The sequence below is a fragment of the Physeter macrocephalus genome, chromosome 2, assembly GCF_002837175.3.
Source record: "Physeter macrocephalus isolate SW-GA chromosome 2, ASM283717v5, whole genome shotgun sequence".
NCBI lineage: Eukaryota > Metazoa > Chordata > Mammalia > Artiodactyla > Physeteridae > Physeter > Physeter macrocephalus.
This window is the reverse complement of record NC_041215.1, coordinates 67,330,701-67,352,716: the sequence shown is the minus strand read 5'-3', so window position 1 is coordinate 67,352,716 and position 22,016 is coordinate 67,330,701. Positions and strand designations below refer to the sequence as shown.

The following is a 22,016-nucleotide window of genomic DNA, read 5'->3' as shown; positions in this document are numbered from 1 at the left end:
TATTGTGGTAAAATATACATAACATAAAATTTACCATTTTAACCATTTTTAAGTGTACAATTCTGTGGCATTAAGTACATTCACATTGTTGTGCAATCATCAGCACTATCTATCTACAGAACTTTCATCTTCCCAAAGTGAAACTCTGTACCATTAAACACCAACTCCCCATTCCACTACAACACCCAACTCCTGGCAACCACCATTCTACTTTTTGTCTCTACTCATTTAAGTGGAATCATAAAATATTTGTCCTTTTCTGACTGGCTAATTTCACTCAGCATAATGTCTTCAAGGTTCATCAATGTCATAGCATGTGTCAGAACTTCCTTCCTTTTTAAGGCTGAATAATATGCCACAGTATTAATACACCACATTTTGTTTATCCACTCAACCATCAATAAATACAAGTTGCTTCCACTTTTTGGCTATTGCAAATAATGCTGCTATGAAATGGCTGTACAAATATCTGACTCCCTACTTTCAATTCTTTGGGATATATACCTAGACATGGAATTGCTGGATCATATGGCAATTCTGTTTAATTTTTTGAGGAACCACCATACCATTTTCCACAGAGATCACACAATTTTACATTCCTACCAGCAATGCACAAGAATTTCTCTACACTCTCACCAACAGTTGTTTATTTGCTACATATTTTTGGATAATAGCCATCCTAATAGGTGTGTCTTCCAAAATTATAAAGTTTAATCTTCACAGGTAGGTCTTCAATACATCTGATATACATTTTTGTGTACAGAATAATGTAAGAATCTAATATTAGTTTTCCCCCCATAGAGAAAGCCACTTGCTTCAGCATCATTTAATGAAAAGGTCCCTCCTTCCCCACTAATTTTTAATACCATCTCTATTATAAATCAAGCTCCCATATATGCATGAGTCTTTTTCTGGACTTTCTGTATGATTATGCTGATCTACCTATTTCTATACCAATATAACACTACTTGAGTCACACAGCATTAAAATATATTTTGATATTTGGTAGAGCAGTTTCTTTTTCCTAAGAATTTATTTGCTATTCTTCGATTTTTTTCTCCTATATGAATTTTAGAATCAGTTTTCTAATTCCATGAAAATTCTGGTTGATATTTTTATTGGAACTGCATTGACTTTATGATTAACTGGAGATAACTGGCATGTGATATTGAGACTCATCATTCGTGAAAGTTTATTATTTCTTCACTTATTCCAGGCATTTTCCCCCATTACTATGTTAAATTAATTCTTTCTATAAAATGTTAGACCAAAATCTGAAAGAACACTTCTATTCCAAGACTCATAGCAAAACCCAAAAAAATAGTTATTGATTATAAATATAAAATCTGTATACTGTGTGGATTTGGGAGTTATAACAAATAAAATAGATCATATCCAATTCATGAAGTTATTTTTTTAAGTCTAGCAACCTGAAATAATCCTTCAAAATGTAGCTTACATCTCACCACTTTCAGAAAGCCTTCTCTGACCACTCACCTACAGTATTTTCCCTTATTTTTGCATCTGAAATTTACTGAGGTCTGTGTTAGAAAGGTACAATCTGATAACTTATAGGCAACACATATGTTTTTGGTTTGTGCTTAGTTTGGCCTATATCATGTTTCTTAAAAACTAGAGACTAAAAAAATTAGGGAATTTCACACAAAAATCATAGGAATTCTGACTTGCAGGTTGTATGTCACTCTCTCTCAGTTAAGAGAGATTCCATTTCCATGCGTTCTTGATTACCAGGGCAGGCAAATCACACACTGATTCTTAAAGCTTCCAACTAAACGTGACCTGTTAATTTCCAACTCACACTCCATTGGCCAAAGCAAAATCATAAGCAGGCTAAGTTCAAAAATGATGGAAAAGTATAACCCTACTGTGTACCTAGAAGGTTAAAAGACAAAAATATTTCATATAACCGATGACTTTACCTTCAAACTCTTTCCTCCTATCTATTCTTCAAACTACCACTAGAATTACTTTTCAAAAACACAGATTCAGTTATCACACAGCTCTGCTTAAAAAAAAATCTTCATTAAAGTACAACACTTACTGGGGAAAAAGTAAAAATCACTAAAAATGGCATTCAGTACCTTTTATAACCTACTCCAAACTCCCTTACCATCTTCTTTTCCCATTATTTCCCTTCACATGACCTATTCTCCAGGCCTTTCTCAATATGTCTTGGCTATATTCCAAAATTTAGCTCAAGCATCATTTCCTCAATTCAGTCTCACTTTCCTTTTTTGGGAAAAAAGTTAAGCACCACATCCTCTACAAATCACATTATTTACAATAAGCACTAGTATTTGCTAATTCAAAGTAGTTAATATGTGCCAGGCACTTGAAACATAACTGCTGTGTGTCTACTAGAATGTTAGGTCCCTAGATTAGGTAACAATGTTCTTGTTCACCTTGGTATTCCCTATAGCATAACACCCAACACATAAAAACTCAAAATACTCGCCTAAAGAATGTAAATACAAGATGAGATAATAAATGTCATTGACATTTTACTTAAGTTTAATTTACTTTTAAGCTTATCTTGTCTCTTTCTAAAGCCAAAATGGACCAAGAGACTTAAACAAAAACTTTTAGATGGAATTCCCTAGTGGTCCATTGGTCAAGACTCCAAGCTTCCACTTCAGGGAACATGGGTTCAAACCCTGGTTGGGGAACTAAGATCCCACAAGTCACATGGCATGGACAAAATATAAATCAATAAAATAACTATCATTAAACTATTAAAAAAAAAAAACTTTTAGATACTGCAGACTATGCTTTGGCTAGGTCCATCTGTTGGGTTTAGTCTTGACTGCTTTTGGAAATAGCTTAGTTGCCAAGACCTAAGTTGGGATAGTTATGAAGACAACCGAGCAGTCAAATTACAGCAGTAAATACTTTTAATACAATCATCTCACATCTTTCAGTAATTTCAAGTTCATAAGCACTTTAGCAAAGTAAATAAAAACACACATTTGAAATAAAAGCTATCTGTTTACAAATTTTAATAGTTCTAATAAAACATCTGTTTCTGCTTCACTACTGGTAAGTTATATTGAAGTAGGGGATTCCAGACAGATTTAATGATTTTAGCCTGCTACTGTTCACATATCAACACTTAAAAATGTAATATTTAAGAAAAACTTTAAGTTGTTTTATAGGTATGCATACCATAATGAAGAACTAGGAAAAAGTACCATGATAAAGCTAATGGAAGAAAAAGTCTTAAGAAAGACACTGTGAACAGTGTGATATATTAAAGTCTAGTGAAAAGAGAACTAAAAGTAGGCCAATAGACTTGGCAATTTGAACAATTCCAGTACAGTAATGAAGGAGGAGGCCAGAATATAATCTCATGAGAGTCAATGGAGGTAAGGAGGTAGAATATGTGAGTATAAGCTATTATTTCAGGAATTCTTGAAATAAATGGAAGAAAAGGTTTAATGGCAGAATGCAGTGAAGTTTTGTTGTTTTGGGGATACAGGACACTTAAACATCTTTGTAGGCAGAGGAAGGGGTCAGTGGAGATGAGCAAGGTTTCAAGAGAGGATGGGATCAGAGAATAAGTCAAAGCATTAGCCATGGAAAAGAAAAAGGTCATTTCTAGTCAAAGAAAGTTGAGTCAGTTGAATGGATGGAAAACCCTGTTCTGCTACTATTCCCATGTTTTAAAAGAGCCATCTGCAAAGTTAACATCAAGTAACCTGCCCCTATTTATGAGGAAATTCTGACTTTTACATTATATGGTAAGATAGTAACATTTCCCATTGATTTTTGGAGGGATAAAACAACTTCTACCTCCTTTCTACTTTTATTGGCTGCTACGCATTATCTAATGGAAAGAGTAGCTATTATCAATCCAAAGGTCTTTGACTTTTTATTAAAAATAAACAATACACTCGGGACTTCCTGGTGGTCCAGTGGTTAAGACTTCCCACTTCCACCACAGGGGTGCAGGTTCGATCCCTGGTTGGGGAACTAAGATCCCGCATGCCATGCGACACGGCCAAAAAATTTTAAAAAATTAAAAAATAAACAATACACTTAACTTTTTTCCTGTTTATTAAAAAATAATACACTTAACATTTCATGTTTTAGAAGTAACATCATATCCGTTTGTCAAATTAGTCTAGAACAAGAGTAAAATAAAATTTTAAGAAAAAATGTAATCATTGAACACCTAGTATTTGATAAAGGAGGTAACACAGAAATAAGAACCCCATAAATCATTCTCTTGAGAGTCTGTCATCTAATCAGGAAGATGAAACACATGAAATATCAGATTCTCAGGCAACACATTTTTAAGTTCAAATAAGAATACAGAGGGGGGGGACACGTGTTGATTAAATTATCCGAAACCAAGGACAGGTTATTGAACCAACACTTAGTTTTCCACTCAATGCAAAGGTCTGCAGTGGTCATTGAGATATGATGTAACTCAATCGGTGGTCAGTCAACCCATTATTTCATGTCCAACAATTTCCCAGCATGGATTTCTGGCATGGATATATAATTTATTGCATCTACTACTTAAGGAAAAAGTTATTTTGTATTTAAACTTGATGCAACTTCCCTTAAGAATTCTACTAAGGCAACATCTTTACCTGTAATTTGTAGGTAAATGTGAAGTATCTATATACCACCTCAGTTCACTTCTGACACTTTTATATGCCTACACATTGTAATTGCTAATTTCAGAATGAATTAGGGAAGTTCTAGAAGCTACCTAGAATGCTTGTAAATGTATGGAAGCAGCTTTAGAAGGGCCAAGTTCAGAGAGGCTTAGGCCTCTTAAGAGAATGTATTACACAGACCTCACAAAAATGAAGAATCATGAAGAAACACACCTACAGTAAAGGAACATGAGAAATATTCAAAACTAACAAAAGTAGGGGCTTCCCTGGTGGCACAGTGGTTAAGAATCCGCCTGCCAATGCAGGGGACATGGGTTCAATCCCTGGTCAGGGAAGATCCCACATGCCGCAGAGCAACTAAGCCTGTGCGCCACAACTACTGAGCCTGCGCTCTCAAGCCTGTGAGCCAAACTACTAAGCCCACGCCCTAGAGCCCGTGCACCGCAACTACTGAGCCCACGCAGCACAACTACTGAAGCCCGCACACCTAGAGCCTGTGCTCTGCAACAAGAGAAGCCACCGCAATGAGAAGCCCGCGTGCCGCAATGAAGAGTAGCCCTCGCTCACCACAACTAGGGAAAGCCCGCGTGCAGCAACAAAGACCCAACGCAGCCAATAAATAAATAAATAAATGAACCTCACTGTTTAAAAAAAAAAAACTAACAAAAGCAAACAAAAAATAACTGAAGTCTGTGCAAGGATGCAATATAGGATCACAAGATGATTTCAACTTTCTAAAAGGAGAAGGCTTATTAGTCATAAACCATGATAGACCCTTGTAAAAGTACCTACAAAACATTGAAAATTTCATGAAATCTCAAACAAAACTATTTCTTAATAGTCAAAATATTAGACTACTTTGAATAAAGGAAGACAAAGTCATTGACAGTGATATGGAAATAGGAAACAGCTGACAACTAAAAGGGTTCTTAAGGTGGGTTATAAAAATAGTCCCAAAATTTGGACATAAAATACATTAACATAAAAGTCTAACATAGTCATCTCTTTTGTGAATGCTGGACTGGAAAGATAATCAGTGTAGAATTCAAAAGAGGCAGAAATTTCTTCTTAGCTGAAAGCAGATAGAATATCCTGAGATAGAAATCTATCTGATGGCCATTTGCCCCAACAGTATGGAACAAGACAGATGATAATATTAAAACAACTGAAAATTCACTTAATTTTAATAAGAATGTAAAAGAAACCATATATACCAAATTTAAAGAAAAGAGAGGTATTACTTATTAATTCATCCATGTATCATAATTACTAGAAGGAATTTATCAGTGTTAAGATTGTACATACAAACATTCTATGGGTTTTCTGGATCTTGCCAAGAGTATGCCATGTTTACTTTTTCATGTGTTACTTTTAAACTCTACATTGTAAACCCAGAAATAAGATACTTTGAGTCTTTTTTTTTTTAACCAAAAGGCAAGTTCGATAATCTCGCATATCCCAAAAGTTTAAAACAAAGCAAATAGAGAAAATTCTTATTCCTAGGAGAAAATTAAATTAATAGAACAGTTTCTCCACAAGTTATTTAGTGTTGGAATACAGTAACCAGCAGTAAGGGAAGCTTCTTACCATAAGGTTATCTGTGAGGCAATTTTGTTGGGACTGATTTCTTTCTCTTTGGATAACTAGTGAAAGGCTTATAGTTTACACACAAAGAAACACTTAAGAGTCTATATACTAACCTGGCCCAGTCCAGGCATACCTCCTCCAAGTCTAAGAAGTCTGTCCATATTTCTAGAAAACAGAAACAAAGAAAAACGTTCCTAAGCACAAAAGTGTTTACTCAATTGCTATCTACATAATTCACCTTCAGTCACTCAGTATGTCAAAAATATTGGTGGTAATTACAACACAACATCAGACTTCCTGTTAATTAACACCACATATTAATTCAAGAAGCTGTCTTCCATGCTAATTAACAGACCTTACTTTACTGCTTTGGTTTTGGGTTATCCCCAGTTTTAAAGACAAGCAATCTTAGCATACTTTCAAAACTTTGCTATCATTAAGTTAATTATATTTTCTTATTGTTACCTAATAAAGTACCTGAATGAGGAAAAAGTGCCTGAAATGCTTATCATATGTATGATTGAATTTCCTTCAATTTGTCCAGAGTGTACAAATAAAAATCCTCACTTTTAAATTAAATTTTAACATCCTCATTAGTAAGTTCTGTGCTAATTAACTTACAGCTTGTCAGTTATCATCAAAACTACATGTGAAAGACACTGTGAGCAGATTATGGATCTCTGAATTAGCATCAAAGGCTTTTTAAAAAGAAACTCATTATTAGTAAAAGAAATATAAAGTAATATTGCATTAAATGCATTAAGACAGTGTTCCAGAATCCACACAGATAGCTTGCATTATTTCAGATACTGTAAAGATATACACCTTTTTCACTAAGGAAATTTGGCTGCTGGTCTCAATTAAAATTTTAGAGTTAATCAGTACCAAGAGAATTAACTTTGAAATATCAATCTGATTTGTTTTTTTATGTCTGGAATAACTACAGAAGATATTCTTATAAGCTTGAAAAATTCACAGAAGAAATCAAAGGAAAAAACAACAAGGGTACTAGTATGGCCACAAATACACAAAAAGGAGTAATCAAATTATAAAAATTAATATTAGTACAACTAAATACTTTAAACATGACAATGAAGCATTTTTTTCTACTTAAAACTTGCTACTATGCCTTAAAATTCCTCTTCTTCCTAGGTGTATGCTTTAGAAAATGGTATTACCACAAATTATATTCTAAATTAAATGCTAACATTACTTTAGTCATTTGTCCATGTTGTTTTACTAGTTAGAACAGCTATACAAACTTTTCAATAATGTACTTATGATCATTACATTACTGCCTAATTATATTTGTTGAATCCTGCAAACAATTTAATCCTGTGAATATTTAACACTGTTGGTACAGCAAACTTCATTCAAGTTCATATTTAGAAAAGTGCACAAATGATACAGCCATGGAACCTGTACAAAGTGAACACACCACCATAACCACCACCAAGATGAAGAAAGAGAACCTTGTCAGCACCTAAGAACCTCTCGTATCCCCTTCCTAGTCGCTACCACCCTGCAAAGGTAGAATTCCAACTTCCAACAGCACAGATCACTTCTGTTGCTTTTGAATTTTATGTAAACAAAATAATATATGTTGTCTGGCTTGTTTCACTCCACAAGTTTGTGAACTGACAACAGATAAACTCATTTTAAAAAATGAAAAGGCATATAAGAAAACTGGACAGTCCAAACAAAATTTCCACTTTATAACCTTAACTCACTCTCCTAATAGCAATATTTACAAATAAAATCTCCATCAAATTCTCATTAAAATTCCTCAACTCAAATATGGCATTCACAGAGCGGCTGGGCCCGTGAGCCATGGCCGCTGGGCCTGCACATCCGGAGCCTGTGCCCCGCAACGGGAGAGGCCACAACAGTGAGAGGCCCGCGTACTGCCAAAAAAAAAAAAAAAAAAAAAAATGGCATTCGATACATATCACTTTTTAAAGGCTGGAGACTGAAAACAAAACAAAACCCTAAAGTGCCTGAAATGCTTATCATATGTATGATTGAATTTCCTTCAATTTGTCCAGAGTGTACAAATAAAAATCCTCACTTTTAAATTAAATTTTAACATCCTCATTAGTAAGTTCTGTGCTAATTAACTTACAGCTTGTCAGTTATCATCAAAACTACATGTGAAAGACACTGTGAGCAGATTATGGATCTCTGAATTAGCATCAAAGGCTTTTTAAAAAGAAACTCATTATTAGTAAAAGAAATATAAAGTAATATTGCATTAAATGCATTAAGACAGTGTTCTAGAATCCACACAGATAGCTTGCATTATTTCAGATACTGTAAAGATAAACACCTTTTTCACTAAGGAAATTTGGCTGCTGGTCTCAATTAAAATTTTAGAGTTAATCAGTACCAAGAGAATTAACTTTGAAATATCAATCTGATTTGTTTTTTTATGTCTGGAATAACTACAGAAGATATTCTTATAAGCTTGAAAAATTCACAGAAGAAATCAAAGGAAAAAACAACAAGGGTACTAGTATGGCCACAAATACACAAAAAGGAGTAATCAAATTATAAAAATTAATATTAGTACAACTAAATACTTTAAACATGACAATGAAGCATTTTTTTCTACTTAAAACTTGCTACTATGCCTTAAAATTCCTCTTCTTCCTAGGTGTATGCTTTAGAAAATGGTATTACCACAAATTATATTCTAAATTAAATGCTAACATTACTTTAGTCATTTGTCCATGTTGTTTTACTAGTTAGAACAGCTATACAAACTTTTCAATAATGTACTTATGATCATTACATTACTGCCTAATTATATTTGTTGAATCCTGCAAACAATTTAATCCTGTGAATATTTAACACTGTTGGTACAGCAAACTTCATTCAAGTTCATATTTAGAAAAGTGCACAAATGATACAGCCATGGAACCTGTACAAAGTGAACACACCACCATAACCACCACCAAGATGAAGAAAGAGAACCTTGTCAGCACCTAAGAACCTCTCGTATCCCCTTCCTAGTCGCTACCACCCTGCAAAGGTAGAATTCCAACTTCCAACAGCACAGATCACTTCTGTTGCTTTTGAATTTTATGTAAACAAAATAATATATGTTGTCTGGCTTGTTTCACTCCACAAGTTTGTGAACTGACAACAGATAAACTCATTTTAAAAAATGAAAAGGCATATAAGAAAACTGGACAGTCCAAACAAAATTTCCACTTTATAACCTTAACTCACTCTCCTAATAGCAATATTTACAAATAAAATCTCCATCAAATTCTCATTAAAATTCCTCAACTCAAATATGGCATTCACAGAGCGGCTGGGCCCGTGAGCCATGGCCGCTGGGCCTGCACATCCGGAGCCTGTGCCCCGCAACGGGAGAGGCCACAACAGTGAGAGGCCCGCGTACTGCCAAAAAAAAAAAAAAAAAAAAAATGGCATTCGATACATATCACTTTTTAAAGGCTGGAGACTGAAAACAAAACAAAACCCTGTGTATTTTAAAATATAAAATACATTTATTCCTCTATATTACCCCCTTCAAAAAAATTCTTTTGGCCTAGTTCAAGCTTACAAATGTAAAGAACAACTGGGAAAAAAAAACTTTAGACATTCTATATATTCCAGGCCAAAGTTAATTCCCAGCTGTGTTCAGTTTATCTATTCCCCCTGTGCTGTTTCTGATGACTTTACACAGACTCCAGATGCTGTGAATATACATGAGCAATGTGAGGAGCAGAGGGAAAGAAAATCTGGCAGGTCACATTTGTGTTTTTAACAAAATTAGATGTCTCAGCAAACAGGAACAAATTTAGCAAACTAAATATTTTAAGATAATAAGGTTTAATAAAAATACTAATATTTGGAATGAAATACATCGATAAATGTTCTAAATCATACTACTTTTAAAAAAGTTTCTAGAAAGCAGACAAGGACAAAAATGCTAGTTATCTAAATGACTTTCATGAGCCCCTCAATCTGGGCTTTTGATGTGTGCTAAAACTAATACATTTTCATAACATCTTTATGACATATCCTGTAAGGATAGATAAAAGTAAAATATATTCTTAATGCTCACCTGGTCAGTAACTACAACTCTTGTGGTGTTAAGCTTCAATTTGTTGAGTTTGACAAATTTCTTCTTAACTCAAGCTCTTGCTAATACTGGCAGGTATAGTTTTTCCCAAGTTTTTATTTTTATTTTTTTTCTCTCCTAAAAAAAAATAAATAAAATAAGATGCAATTACTTTGAAAACTAAGGAGGGAAATATACCAAGAGCTTTAAAAGAAGCAAAATTCCTAAAAACAAAATAGAAATCAAAATTGATTTTTTTACAATTTATTTATTTTTTATTTATTATTTATTTTTGGCCGTGTTGGGTCTTTGTTGCTGCGCGTGGGCTTTCTCTAGTTGCGGCGAGCGGGGGCTGCTCTTCGTTGCGGTGCGTGGGCTTCTCACTGCGGTGGCTTCTCTTGTTGCAGAGCACGGGCTCTAGGCGCGTGGGCTCCAGTACTTGTGGCTCACAGGCTCTAGAGCGCAGGCTCAGTAGTTGTGGCACGCAGGCTTAGTTGCTCCGCGGCATGTGGGATCTTCCCAGACCAGGGCCGAACCCGTGTCCCCTGTGTTGGCAGGCAGATTCGCAACCACTGCGCCACCAGGGAAGCCCCAAAATTGATTTTTAATTACCATTTCCTGAGAGTACAGAATGAAATACCATCCAAGGGAGCTATAGAGCATAGTGATTACCCCTGTATCCAAATTTTGTTTCTAAAGTTTCTTTTTTGAGCTGTTCTAATTATATGTAAAGATTGACAACATTTCATGACTTTTAGTCTTTGTAGAGGTGTTTTAAAGAACAAAGAAGATTTTTTAAATAGAACAAAATTCATTCTATTGAGCAATTACCATATAGGTTCATTGCACATTATTAGAAATCTATAACATACTATGGAATCTTAGTGGTTAATTTTCCTGTATCTTTAAGGTTTGTTATTTCATTATCCTAGGAATTATTTTGTCATGTCTTAATCAGTTATTCCCAACTATGCCAAAAGACTAAAATAATAAGAAAATGGAAGAATGGTAACAATCATCCCAAATGATGCAATAGTGAAACACATTACAGCCATTGCATCATCCTTCAGTTTTTATTGTGTTGCTCAAAGCACTGCTTCATCTTTCAAAAAGATATAAAAGACTGGAGACATCATCTTTGTAGTCTTTTTTTAAGCTTTCACTGAACACAGTTGAGAATTCAGAATTCTTCATTTTCCTCCCATAATGGCAAAGAGAAAACTGACAGAGAAAAAAAGTTTCACAATTATTAGAGAATCACAAGGTGAATGTAAAGAAACAAGTAACAGCACTGTAATGATAACAAAATTGACATAAGCCAAGGTTTCTTTGGCACTACTGACATTCAGAACCAAATAATTTTTTATTGTAGGGGGCTGTCTTGGGCATTATAGGATGTTTAGCAGCATCCCTGGCCTCTACACACTGGATGCCACCAGCTGTGATAATCAAAACTGTCTCCAAAGAGGGAACCCTCCTACCCTGTTGGTGGGAATGTAAACTGGTACAGCTATTACGGAAAACAATATGGAGGTTTCTTTAAAAACTAAAAATAAAGCTACCATATGATCCAGCAATCCCACTCCTGGGCATATATCCGGAAAAGATGAAAACGCTTAATTAGAAAAGATACATGTACCACAATGTTCATAGCAGCACTATTTACAATAGCTAAGACATGGAAGCAACCCAAGTGTTCATCAACAGACAACTGGTTCAAGAACATGTGGTACATATACACAATGGAATATTACTCAGCTATAAAAAAGAATAAAAAATTGCCATTTGCAGCAACATAGATGGACCCAGAGATTATCATACTAAATGAAGTAAGTCAGAACAGAGAAAGATAAAAATTATATAATATCACTTAGATGTGGAGTCTAAAAAATAATACAAATAAATCTATGTACAAAACAGAAACAGACTCACATAGAAAACAAACATGGTTACCAAAGGGGAAAGGGGGGGGGGGAGGGATAAATTAGGAGTATGGGATTAACAGTATAAACTACTATAGATAAAATAGATAAGCAATAAGGATTTGCTGTATAACACAGCAAACAATAGTCAATATCTTGTAATAACCTATAATGGAAAATAATCTGAAAAAATATATTTATATAACTGAATCACTTTGCTGTACACCTGAAACTAACACAATATTGTAAATCAACTATACTTCAATTTTAAAAAAATGTCTCCAGACGTTGCCAAATGTCCCCTAGAAGGGCAAAATCATCCCAGTTCAGAACCACTAATATAAACAAAATCTCAGACCACTGACAATATCCTTTATCAATTTTCTCCAACTTAAAAATTAATGACTGTTGGAAACAGTTTGAGAGCTCTTCAAAAAGCTCAACACAGAATTACCACATGACCCAGAAATTCTACTCCTAGGTATACATCCAGAAGAACTGAAACAGGTATTCAAAACAAGAACATGTACATGCATATTTACAGCATAACTATTCACAACAGCCAAAAGGTGGAAACAGCCCAAAAGTCCATCAAAGGGGGTAAGGATAAACAAATTCTATATATACATACAATGGAACGTATGGAATATTATTCAACTATAAAAAGGAATGAAATACTGATAACTGTTACAACATGCATGAACGTCAAAACATTATGCTACGCGAAAGACGCCATGCACAAAAGGTCACATATTGTATGATTCCATTTACATGAAATATCCAAAATATATAAATCCATAGAGACAAAATGCAGGTTGGTGATTGCCAGGGGCTGAAGGAGGGAATAAAATGGAGAAACTGCTTAATGGATAAGGGATTTTACTTTAGAAGAATGGAAAATGTTTTGGAAGGGGTAGTTGCACAACATTATGAATGTACTAAATGGTACTGAACTGTTCACTTTAAAATGGTTAATTTTGTGTTATGTGAATTTTACCTCGAAAAATTATTTTTTAAAGGATCAATGAGTTGAACAATATACTTCTAAGACCAGAAAGGAAATATGACATTCTTATCCAGTTAGTATTCAACAAGGACTTCATTATACACTATTTTACAACAAGAACCTGTTTTGATAAAGAGATGACATATTCTGTTATCTTTTATGATGTTGATACAGTTGATAAGTGGACAAATGCTGAAGTGTACACAAAGGTGAGTAAAAGGGAAGAATGTAGAAATTTTTAAAAATCATTGGATTAACTCTAATTGGTGTTTGTAAATCTAAAAATAAAAATGTTTTATAAGCAAAGATGATGGACATCTCCACTTCAACAAAATTATAAGCTTGTTTTAAAAAGTACTGCATCAGGGAAGATGAAAAAGGTCTGGAGATGGATGGTCTTTATGACTGCACAACAATGTGAATGTACTTAATGCCACTGAACTGTATGCCTAAAAATGGTTAAAATGGTAAATTTTATGATATGCATATTTTAACACACATACAAAGTACTGCGAGTGCAAGTAGAACCAAAAGAAAAGCTGGGGCCTATTAGAGACATATTTAAAATGTGGAACTGATCTTTATAAGATGGATATGTTCCAGGCTCATGCATGATGGATGATGAGCAGTTAATTACATTCCAACAATGTTGTCCATTTCAGTACATACACCTTCAAATGACTTAAAGGTGTAAGAAATTTTAAAAGGTCTACTGGACCCAGATGGTAAATGGTGATGACTGTTTTTCTCGGTATATGCGGTTAAGAGCTATAAGTCTGCAATCTAAGTGCCAGGGTTCAAATACGGGCTCTAACACATTTTAGCTCTGTATCCTTGGGTCAGTTTCCTCTCTCAGGCTCAGCTTCCTCATCTGCAAAACAGGGATAATGATAGTATCCACCTCATAGAGGTGTTTAGATAATTAAATAAGATAATGAACATAAACAACATTTAACACAATGCTTGGCACATAGCAAGTAAACAATGAATGCTAGCTGCTGTCATCAGCACCACCATCCTGAGCATAACTACAGTTCATCCAGCATGGGTTCTTCTTCCCATTGAGTTTGCCATTTAGTGAATTTCAAAACACGGCATATTTCACAGTACTAAATGAATCACACTGGAGAAGAGGGACTTGCATTTTGCAGAACTTCGCAAAGGGGTTCATAAAATTAAAAGTGTTACACTAGAACATAAAAGAATACTTCCAGTGCTTAGAAATAAAAGCAATGCAAAAGGTCTATGGATCTAAACCACGTTTTTACACCTATCAAAAAGCAGAGGACTCAACAGCTTATTCGTGATATGATTAACTAAAACATTAAGAGATAATATGAATAAAGTGTTTATGCCTAATATGTCATACATAATGTTCAGAATCCTATGATTAAAAAAAGTGCAAAATAAGTATCAGTACTTTCAAAAGCCTGATGATTTTCCACTTCTTCATCTCACAACTGAGCTAACAAAATCATGAAGCCCTTATCTGTTCAGGTTTTTCTACTGTTTCCTAGCTCATTTTTCATTTTTTACTCCTCAACCCATGCTGCAGTTATATACTATTACTTCTCAGATTGATGCTAAATCCTTTAACTACTCCGTATTTGTGATCTCACTGTATTTCTAATTCCTCTACTGTCTGATTTGTGGAAAGTAATTAGGAACTTCTTTCTCTCACTTTCTTAAGGGCTTTCTTCAGTGGAAAAAATAGAAAGAGTCAACGTTAAACTTAATTATACAAATAAGGTTTTGAAAGTAAGATTCCCCCCGTTTAGAACAGTGAGGATGGAATTATCATGAATATCTTCTTGTGCTATCTCCTAATTACAGCACTGAAGCAAAATATTTATCAAATACTACCTTGTTTATAAGGTGATACAGAAACAGAGCCACTAAGGAATTTAGTTACTTTCACTGAAAGAATTTACAATCTACCCGGGGAGGCATGATATAAACCCATACGAAAAACATAAAGTGAAAGAATAGTAGTATTGAGCCAGAAAGGCTCTGGAGGCAATCAGACCTAGATTTGAATCCTGGCTTCATCACCTACCCTCTATATGATGCGAACAAGTTACCTTCTTTTAGCCTCTAGACTTCAGCTATAAAATGAGAATAATATCTTCCTTGCAAGTCTGTTGTAAGAAAAAAATGCAAAGCACCTAATATAGTGCCTGAAACATTCACAGGTACTCAGTAACTGTTGTCATCGTTATTTATCTTAGAGCCAGGAAAGATTATTTAATCCAATTCTCACTTCACAGATGGGGACACCAAAATATCATAAAACAGAATATGAGTGTCAAATCAGTGCAACAAATTGGGTATATGACAAGTTCATGAGTACTAAATCACAAGTATCCAGGTAAGGCTTTCACAGGTGGACAGTGACTTACGAAACAAACATTGCTATAAAATTTAAAACAATTAAATATAAGCACAATTGCTCCTTGTTATTGATTTTCAAACATGGGTTCTGAAATTAGATATTAAACACAAGGGTTACAGACAAGTATAAAAATAGAAAACCCATGTCAAACAGGTTAAAAATGCAGCTTTTCAATTAGAACAGCAATATAATATTTATCAAGCCCCTTGGGGGAAAAAAAAAATCTCCCAAACTCAACAGGTGAGGCTTCATTGAAAGATCATGTCTTCAAAACTTTCTTCTGTTGGCCAGGTGCAATTCTGTCCTGGGAAGAATTCAAGACAATATTCAGGCTTCTCACTAAATACCACTTCACTAAACACACCCTGTAGTTAATTCTGAGCCACCACGTATCTTAATCTCTTCAAACGCACAATAACCCATTTAAATTTATATGTTTAAAAGAAACATAATTTAAACTTTAAATGAGCCAGTTGCTAGCTTTATAGGACAAGACTAGAAGGCCATCATTATATTAATCATCTCCACTATAACTGTATTCAGTTCTTTTTTATTTCAACATTATCAGTGGCTGTCTTCTTGCTTACTCACAAACATTAAGTCAGCAGCACTAAATACTTTTGTGAGCAATGAAAAAAATGATTTTCACTCTGGAAGTACATTTCTTGCTAATTTTTAAAGCCTCTTCCTTGCCTTTCCCAACTTTTAGATACCATTTTAATTTCAAAAATTTTTCCTTAGGTCACTAGGCTTATATTCAAACTCTTTCGAGAAATTTACATTTTTCTTCTTTTCCCTGACACAAAGTAGTGCCCCCAGGAAAATTAAGTTCCAAACTGTAACACACAGTAGCAGATTTCTACTTTATTGAAAACAGGAAATGTAATCAATTCATCAACAACTACTCAAGTGGGACAAACTGAAAGTTAAGTTAAAACGCAGAGCAGGAATAACCATACTTTGTTTTAAAGAGTTTCAAGGTTAAAAACCAATGCACCTCTGGGGTTCTGTTTGTTTTTGAAGGCAGTTGAAAACCTAACACTATGAGAAAAGGGGTCAAGGCCTAAGGTTAACACAAGTGATAAAGCAAACATGCATTCAACGGAAAAGTTAATTTTATTCTCTCGCCCTTGTTTCCTGTCTGGCGGGAAGTTTTTCAACACAGGGGTAAGTTTCAACAGAACACGGACAAACAGAAGCCAAAACCAAAGGTCCTCTCTGAATAGAGAGGAGAGGCTCCCAAGATGTGGTGAATTCAGCGGAGGAGAAACGCTTGGAGGAAGGAGACCACATCCAGACCTAACTTAGTCAGAGACCCGGGTAGACAGCGTGTAGGACGACGGAACCTGGACTCCACCCTCACCGCCCGGGCCCCCAGTGGAAACTCGGCTGAGCAACGTGACTCAGGAAAGCACGGCGCTGGCAGCGGCCTAGCGCGGCTGCCTCCGCGGACCTCTAGGGCCTGCGTTCCCCGTCTTACCTGAAGGCGGGCGGAGCAGGAGGCCGCGGTCTGGACCCTTGTCTTCCAGCAGCGGTGACGCAGCAGCGGCGGCGGCGACAGCGACAGCAGCAGCTCCGACTCGGCCGAGCTCTGGCTGCGCGAACCGGCGATGAATCAGCCCGATTCCATTCAAAAGAGTCGCCCAGGCCTCCGCCGCGAAGCACTTCCGGGTTCACTGCGCCGCTTCGGCTTCCGTTTCCCCGACGGCCAATTGAAGACGATTCGGGAGTCGAGCGGGCGTCCCAGCAGGAGAGCCCGGGACAGACAACGCGGGCCGCCTGCTTCAGGCGTCCGGGCTTGGAGGGCGGGGCGGAAGTTAGCGCTAGGGCCGCTCCCGCCCCTCCGACATCCTCCCTTCTCTGCCCGCACCTCTCCCTCCCCAGTTCTGCGCGCCCGGCTGGCGCCGAGATAGAACTGCAGGAATGCGAAGACCGGAACCCCTTTCTTCGTTTTGGTGTTCACCGCGGCCCTACTTCAAAACTAAAAGGTTCACTTGGACTAAGATTAACTTGGTCATCTGAGAAGCAAAAGAGAAAAGGGAGAGGTGTGAAAATAGTGGAAATCGGTCGGATGTTCTTTTCCATAGGGCAGTCTACCCACCTTCTTGTCTTTACCAATTTGCAAAGGTTGAATTTCAAGGAAAACAAACATTTCCCTAATGGTAAAACCATCTATTTTAAGCCCAATTTAATTTACAAAGTTTAAGAAATCATATACTCACGTTTCTTCAGGTAATTATCATCACCAATAACGTTTCACCCATTATCTGCTCTGCTAGGTTTTCAGAGAGCAAAACCGCCCAAGAAATAACTGACTATTGACAAGTTTTTATCACATTTCTGTTTAGGGCAGCACGTTTACCAAGTCCCTCTCACTTTGTCAGATATGTTCCAAATGACTAGCATCTTTAAAGCATTCCTAAATCAAGAACGGTGATGAATCTACTGGATGGAGGGAAAGGAAGGCTTGTGGCACCTGAATCCAAAACTGTTTGAGTGGCACAATTACACAGAATTTCCCACTCAGAGATCTTTATCTAAAAAATACATAAATTATTTCAATCACAGGTAATGTTAATTATATTTGGATCCATGTCTTCATGTTTTCCCTCAAACCTGTGCCTCCTCCCTTTTTTTTTTTTTTTTTTTTGGTAGATGACCCCATCCTCCATTTAGTTTCCCTAATCAGATCTGAGAATAGACAGACCTTACCTCTGATTTACCTGTTCGCACTGGCATCCCAATGAAACACCCTGGAAATCACGAAGGGTCTAATCTGTAAATAGCTTTTCCAATCCACCACTCCTCTTTCTCCTTTCTCTCTATTCCAACCTTAACTCAAGCCTTCATTACTCTTTTCCTAGAATACTGCATTAATCTCCTTGATCTCTCTGCCTCCAGTCTGTCCGCCCATAATTCATTCTCCACTTCATTGGCAAAGGTTCTTTCTGCTATACAAATAGAGTCGTGCTCCTTCTTTGCTTAAAATTTCACCAGTGGCTCCTCATCCAATACAGAGGTCAAAAATCTCTCATCTTTGTTTGACGCACCCTTGCTCCCGCCATACTAAAGTATTTAGCTGGGGAATGTGATGTCCATAGGGACTTTGAAAAACTCTGACATATTTCAGGGAATCCACGTAATATGCATGCTTAGGATTGTGTGAATGCCTAGGGCTGTGTGAATGCTCAGGAAAGACCTGAGAAGGCTCTAAGCTGTCACCTCTGGCTAACCTTGAGGCTCTACACAAGCAAGAAATGAATACAAAAATAGAGTTGTAAACTCCCGGGCTGATTGTTGAAGTCTCACCCCAACACACATACTAAGCCCCTCCACAAAGACTAGGAAACGTATTGGTTGAAGACATTTAAGGAAATCCCTGTCCAGTCATCAGATGACCACTAAGCTAACTGAGCAAAGACATCAGTGATTATGCACAACAAAGAATACAGACGTTAAGGAATGAATTCAGAAAACTCACTAAATCAACAATAACTACAACAAACAAAAACAGCAAAAACCCTGGGGAGACGGTAGAATACGATTTCCAGAGTGACCACACTGTATTATTCAAAATGTCCAGTTTTCAAAATAAAAAAGTTTAAAAGGATGATACATGCAAAGAAATAAGAATGTATGGCCTGTACACAGGAGAAAAAGCAATCAATAGAAAATATTTCTGAGGAAGCACATATTACATAAAGACTTTAAGATATTTTAAATATGTTCACAAAGCTAAAGGAAACCATGTCTAAAGAACTAAAGGAAAGTATGATGAGAATGTTTCACCAAATAAATAACATTAATAAAGAAATTGTTTTGAAAAAAAAGAAACAAAAATTCTGGAGTTGAAAAGTATAGTAACTGAAGTGAAAAATAAGAAGGGCTCAACACCTTGAGGAAACTGAGGATATGAAAGCACAGGATACTGACCCCAGATAACTGAGGTACATATCAAAGGAATGATTTCGGTGAACCTAGACTCTTGCATCTTCCCATACATAGAAAAGTGCTAAATTCCTTAACTTGGGATACCTGGTTTTCTTTAAATAATGGTAATCTTTTGATGTTCCAACTACCTGCCCTTTGTTCCAAAACTCCTATATATCCTAGCTCCCTCTTCGCCTCCTCAGAGCAGTTCTCTCAGGGGTACTTGAGATGTTGCTTCCTGGGCTTGAAGGCCTAAAAATTCCTGCCAAATAAAACGTAACTCTCAAAAAAAAAAAGGGTGCTCAACAGCAGATTTGAGCTAACAGAAGAAAAAACCAGCAAATTTGAATATATGTCACTTGAGATTATCCAGTCTGGGTAACAGAAAAAAAGAAAAAGAATAAAGATGCATGAACAGAGCCCCAGAGGGCTGTTGGACACAATCAAGCATACCATGTATAACTGGAGTCCTAGAAAGAGAGGAGAAATAAAAAAGGAAAGAAATAATATTTGAAGGAATAATGGCCAAAAACTTCCCAAATTTGATGAAAAACATTAATCCACACATCTAAGAAGCTTAATAAATTCCAAGTGGGATAAACTCAAAGAAATACACACCTGGACACATTATAATTAACCTGTTGAAAGCCAAAGTCAAGAAGAGAATCTTGAAAGTGTCAAGAGAGAAGCTACTCATCACATAATCCTAAATAAGATTTACAACCAAAGCTATGGAATCGGAAAGCAGTAGGATGACATATTCAAAATGCTGAAAGAAAAAGACTTTCAACCAAGAATTCTATATCTAGGAAAGCTATCCTTCAAAAATGAAGGAGAAATTAGTACATTCCAAGATGTATGCATAAACAAAAATAAAGAGATTTTGTCACTAGGAAACTTGCCATACAAGAAATTCTAAAGAGACTCCTTCAGGCTGAAATGAAAAGAAACTACACAATAACTCAAGTCCACATGAAGGAATAAAGGAAACTTGTAAAGGTAACTATATAAGTAATTATAAAAGACAGTATAAATATATTTTTTGTTTATAATTCTTTTTTCTCCTATTTGACTTAAAATACAGCTGCATAAAGCAATAATTATAAATCTGTGTTGATAGACATATTATGTATACAGATCTAATTTGTATCACAACTGTAGCACAAAGGAGGGGGAGGGAATGAAGCTATATAGTAGTAAAGTTTTGTATACTATTGAAATTAAATTGGTATTAATCCAAGCTACATTGTTCTACATTGGTAATTGTAATCCCCAGAGCAACCACTAAGAAAATAATAAAAAAAATATAATAAAAGAAATAACAAGGTAATTAAAATGGTACACTAGAAAATATAATAGATTTTTAACACAAAAGGCAGCAGTAACAGAGAAATAGAAGAACAGAAAAACATATGACATTTAGAAAACAAATAGCAAAATGGCAGGTGTAAATACCGCCTTATCAGTAATTACCTTAAATGTAAATGGATTAGGGAATTCCCTGGCAGTCCAGTGGTTAGGACCCCATGTGCTCTCACTGCCAAGGGCCCAGGTTCAATCCCTGGTCGGGAAACTAAAATCACACAAGTCAATCAGTGTGGCAAATAAATAAATAAATAAATAAATAAATGTAAATGGATTAAATATTCCAATTAAAAGGCAGAGATTCACAGAATGGGTTTAAAAAAAAACAACTATATGCAATCTACAAGAGACACATTTTAGATTTAAAGACACACATATTTTGAAACTATAAGGTTGAAAATATATATACCATGCAAACAGTAACTAAAATGGTATGACCACTTTGAAAATTGTTCTGGCATTTTTAAATAATAAAGTTAAAATTACAATTACCAGGGACATTTGTTCAAGATGGTGGAGTAGAAGGACGTGCGCTCACTCCCTCTTGCAAGACCACCAGAATCACAACTAACTGCTGAACAATCATTGACGGGAAGACACTGAAACTCACCAAAAAGATACCCCACATCCAAAGACAAAGGAGAAGCTGCAATGAGACAGTAGGAGGGGCACAATCACAATAAAATCAAATCCCATGACTGCTGGGTGGGTGACTCACAAACTGGAGAACACTTGTACCACAGAAGTCCACCCACTGGAATTCAGGTTCTGAGCCCCACATCAGGCTTCCCAACCTGGGGGTCTGGCAACGGGAGGAGAAATTCCTAGAGAATCAGCCTTTGAAGGCTAGCAGGATGTGATTGCAGGACTTTGACTACACGCACAAAAACAGAAATATAGATCAACGGAACAGGATAGAAAGCCCAGAGAGAAACCCACGCAACTATGGTCAACTAATCTATGATAAAGAAGGCAAGGATATACAATGGAGAAAAGACAGTCTCTTCAATAAGTGGTTCTGGGAAAACTGGACAGCTACATGTAAAAGAATGAAATTAGAACACTCCCTAACACCATACACAAAAATAATCTCAAA

General features: G+C 35.9%; 1 protein-coding gene across 1 annotated transcript in view; it reads right to left on the bottom strand.

The window, feature by feature from the left end:
- PSMD14 (proteasome 26S subunit, non-ATPase 14) overlaps positions 1-17,397 on the bottom strand; it is a 101,833-nt gene extending 84,436 nt beyond the window's left edge. The window contains exons 1-3 of the mRNA XM_007107744.3: positions 17,106-17,397; positions 10,309-10,443; positions 6,347-6,398 (exon numbers count right to left, since the gene is read on the bottom strand). Of these exons, the coding sequence (XP_007107806.1) occupies positions 6,347-6,394 (48 nt within the window). The 5' untranslated portion in view covers positions 6,395-6,398; positions 10,309-10,443; positions 17,106-17,397. The remainder of the gene's footprint in view (positions 1-6,346; positions 6,399-10,308; positions 10,444-17,105) is intronic.
- Positions 17,398-22,016: the final 4,619 nt, after the last annotated feature.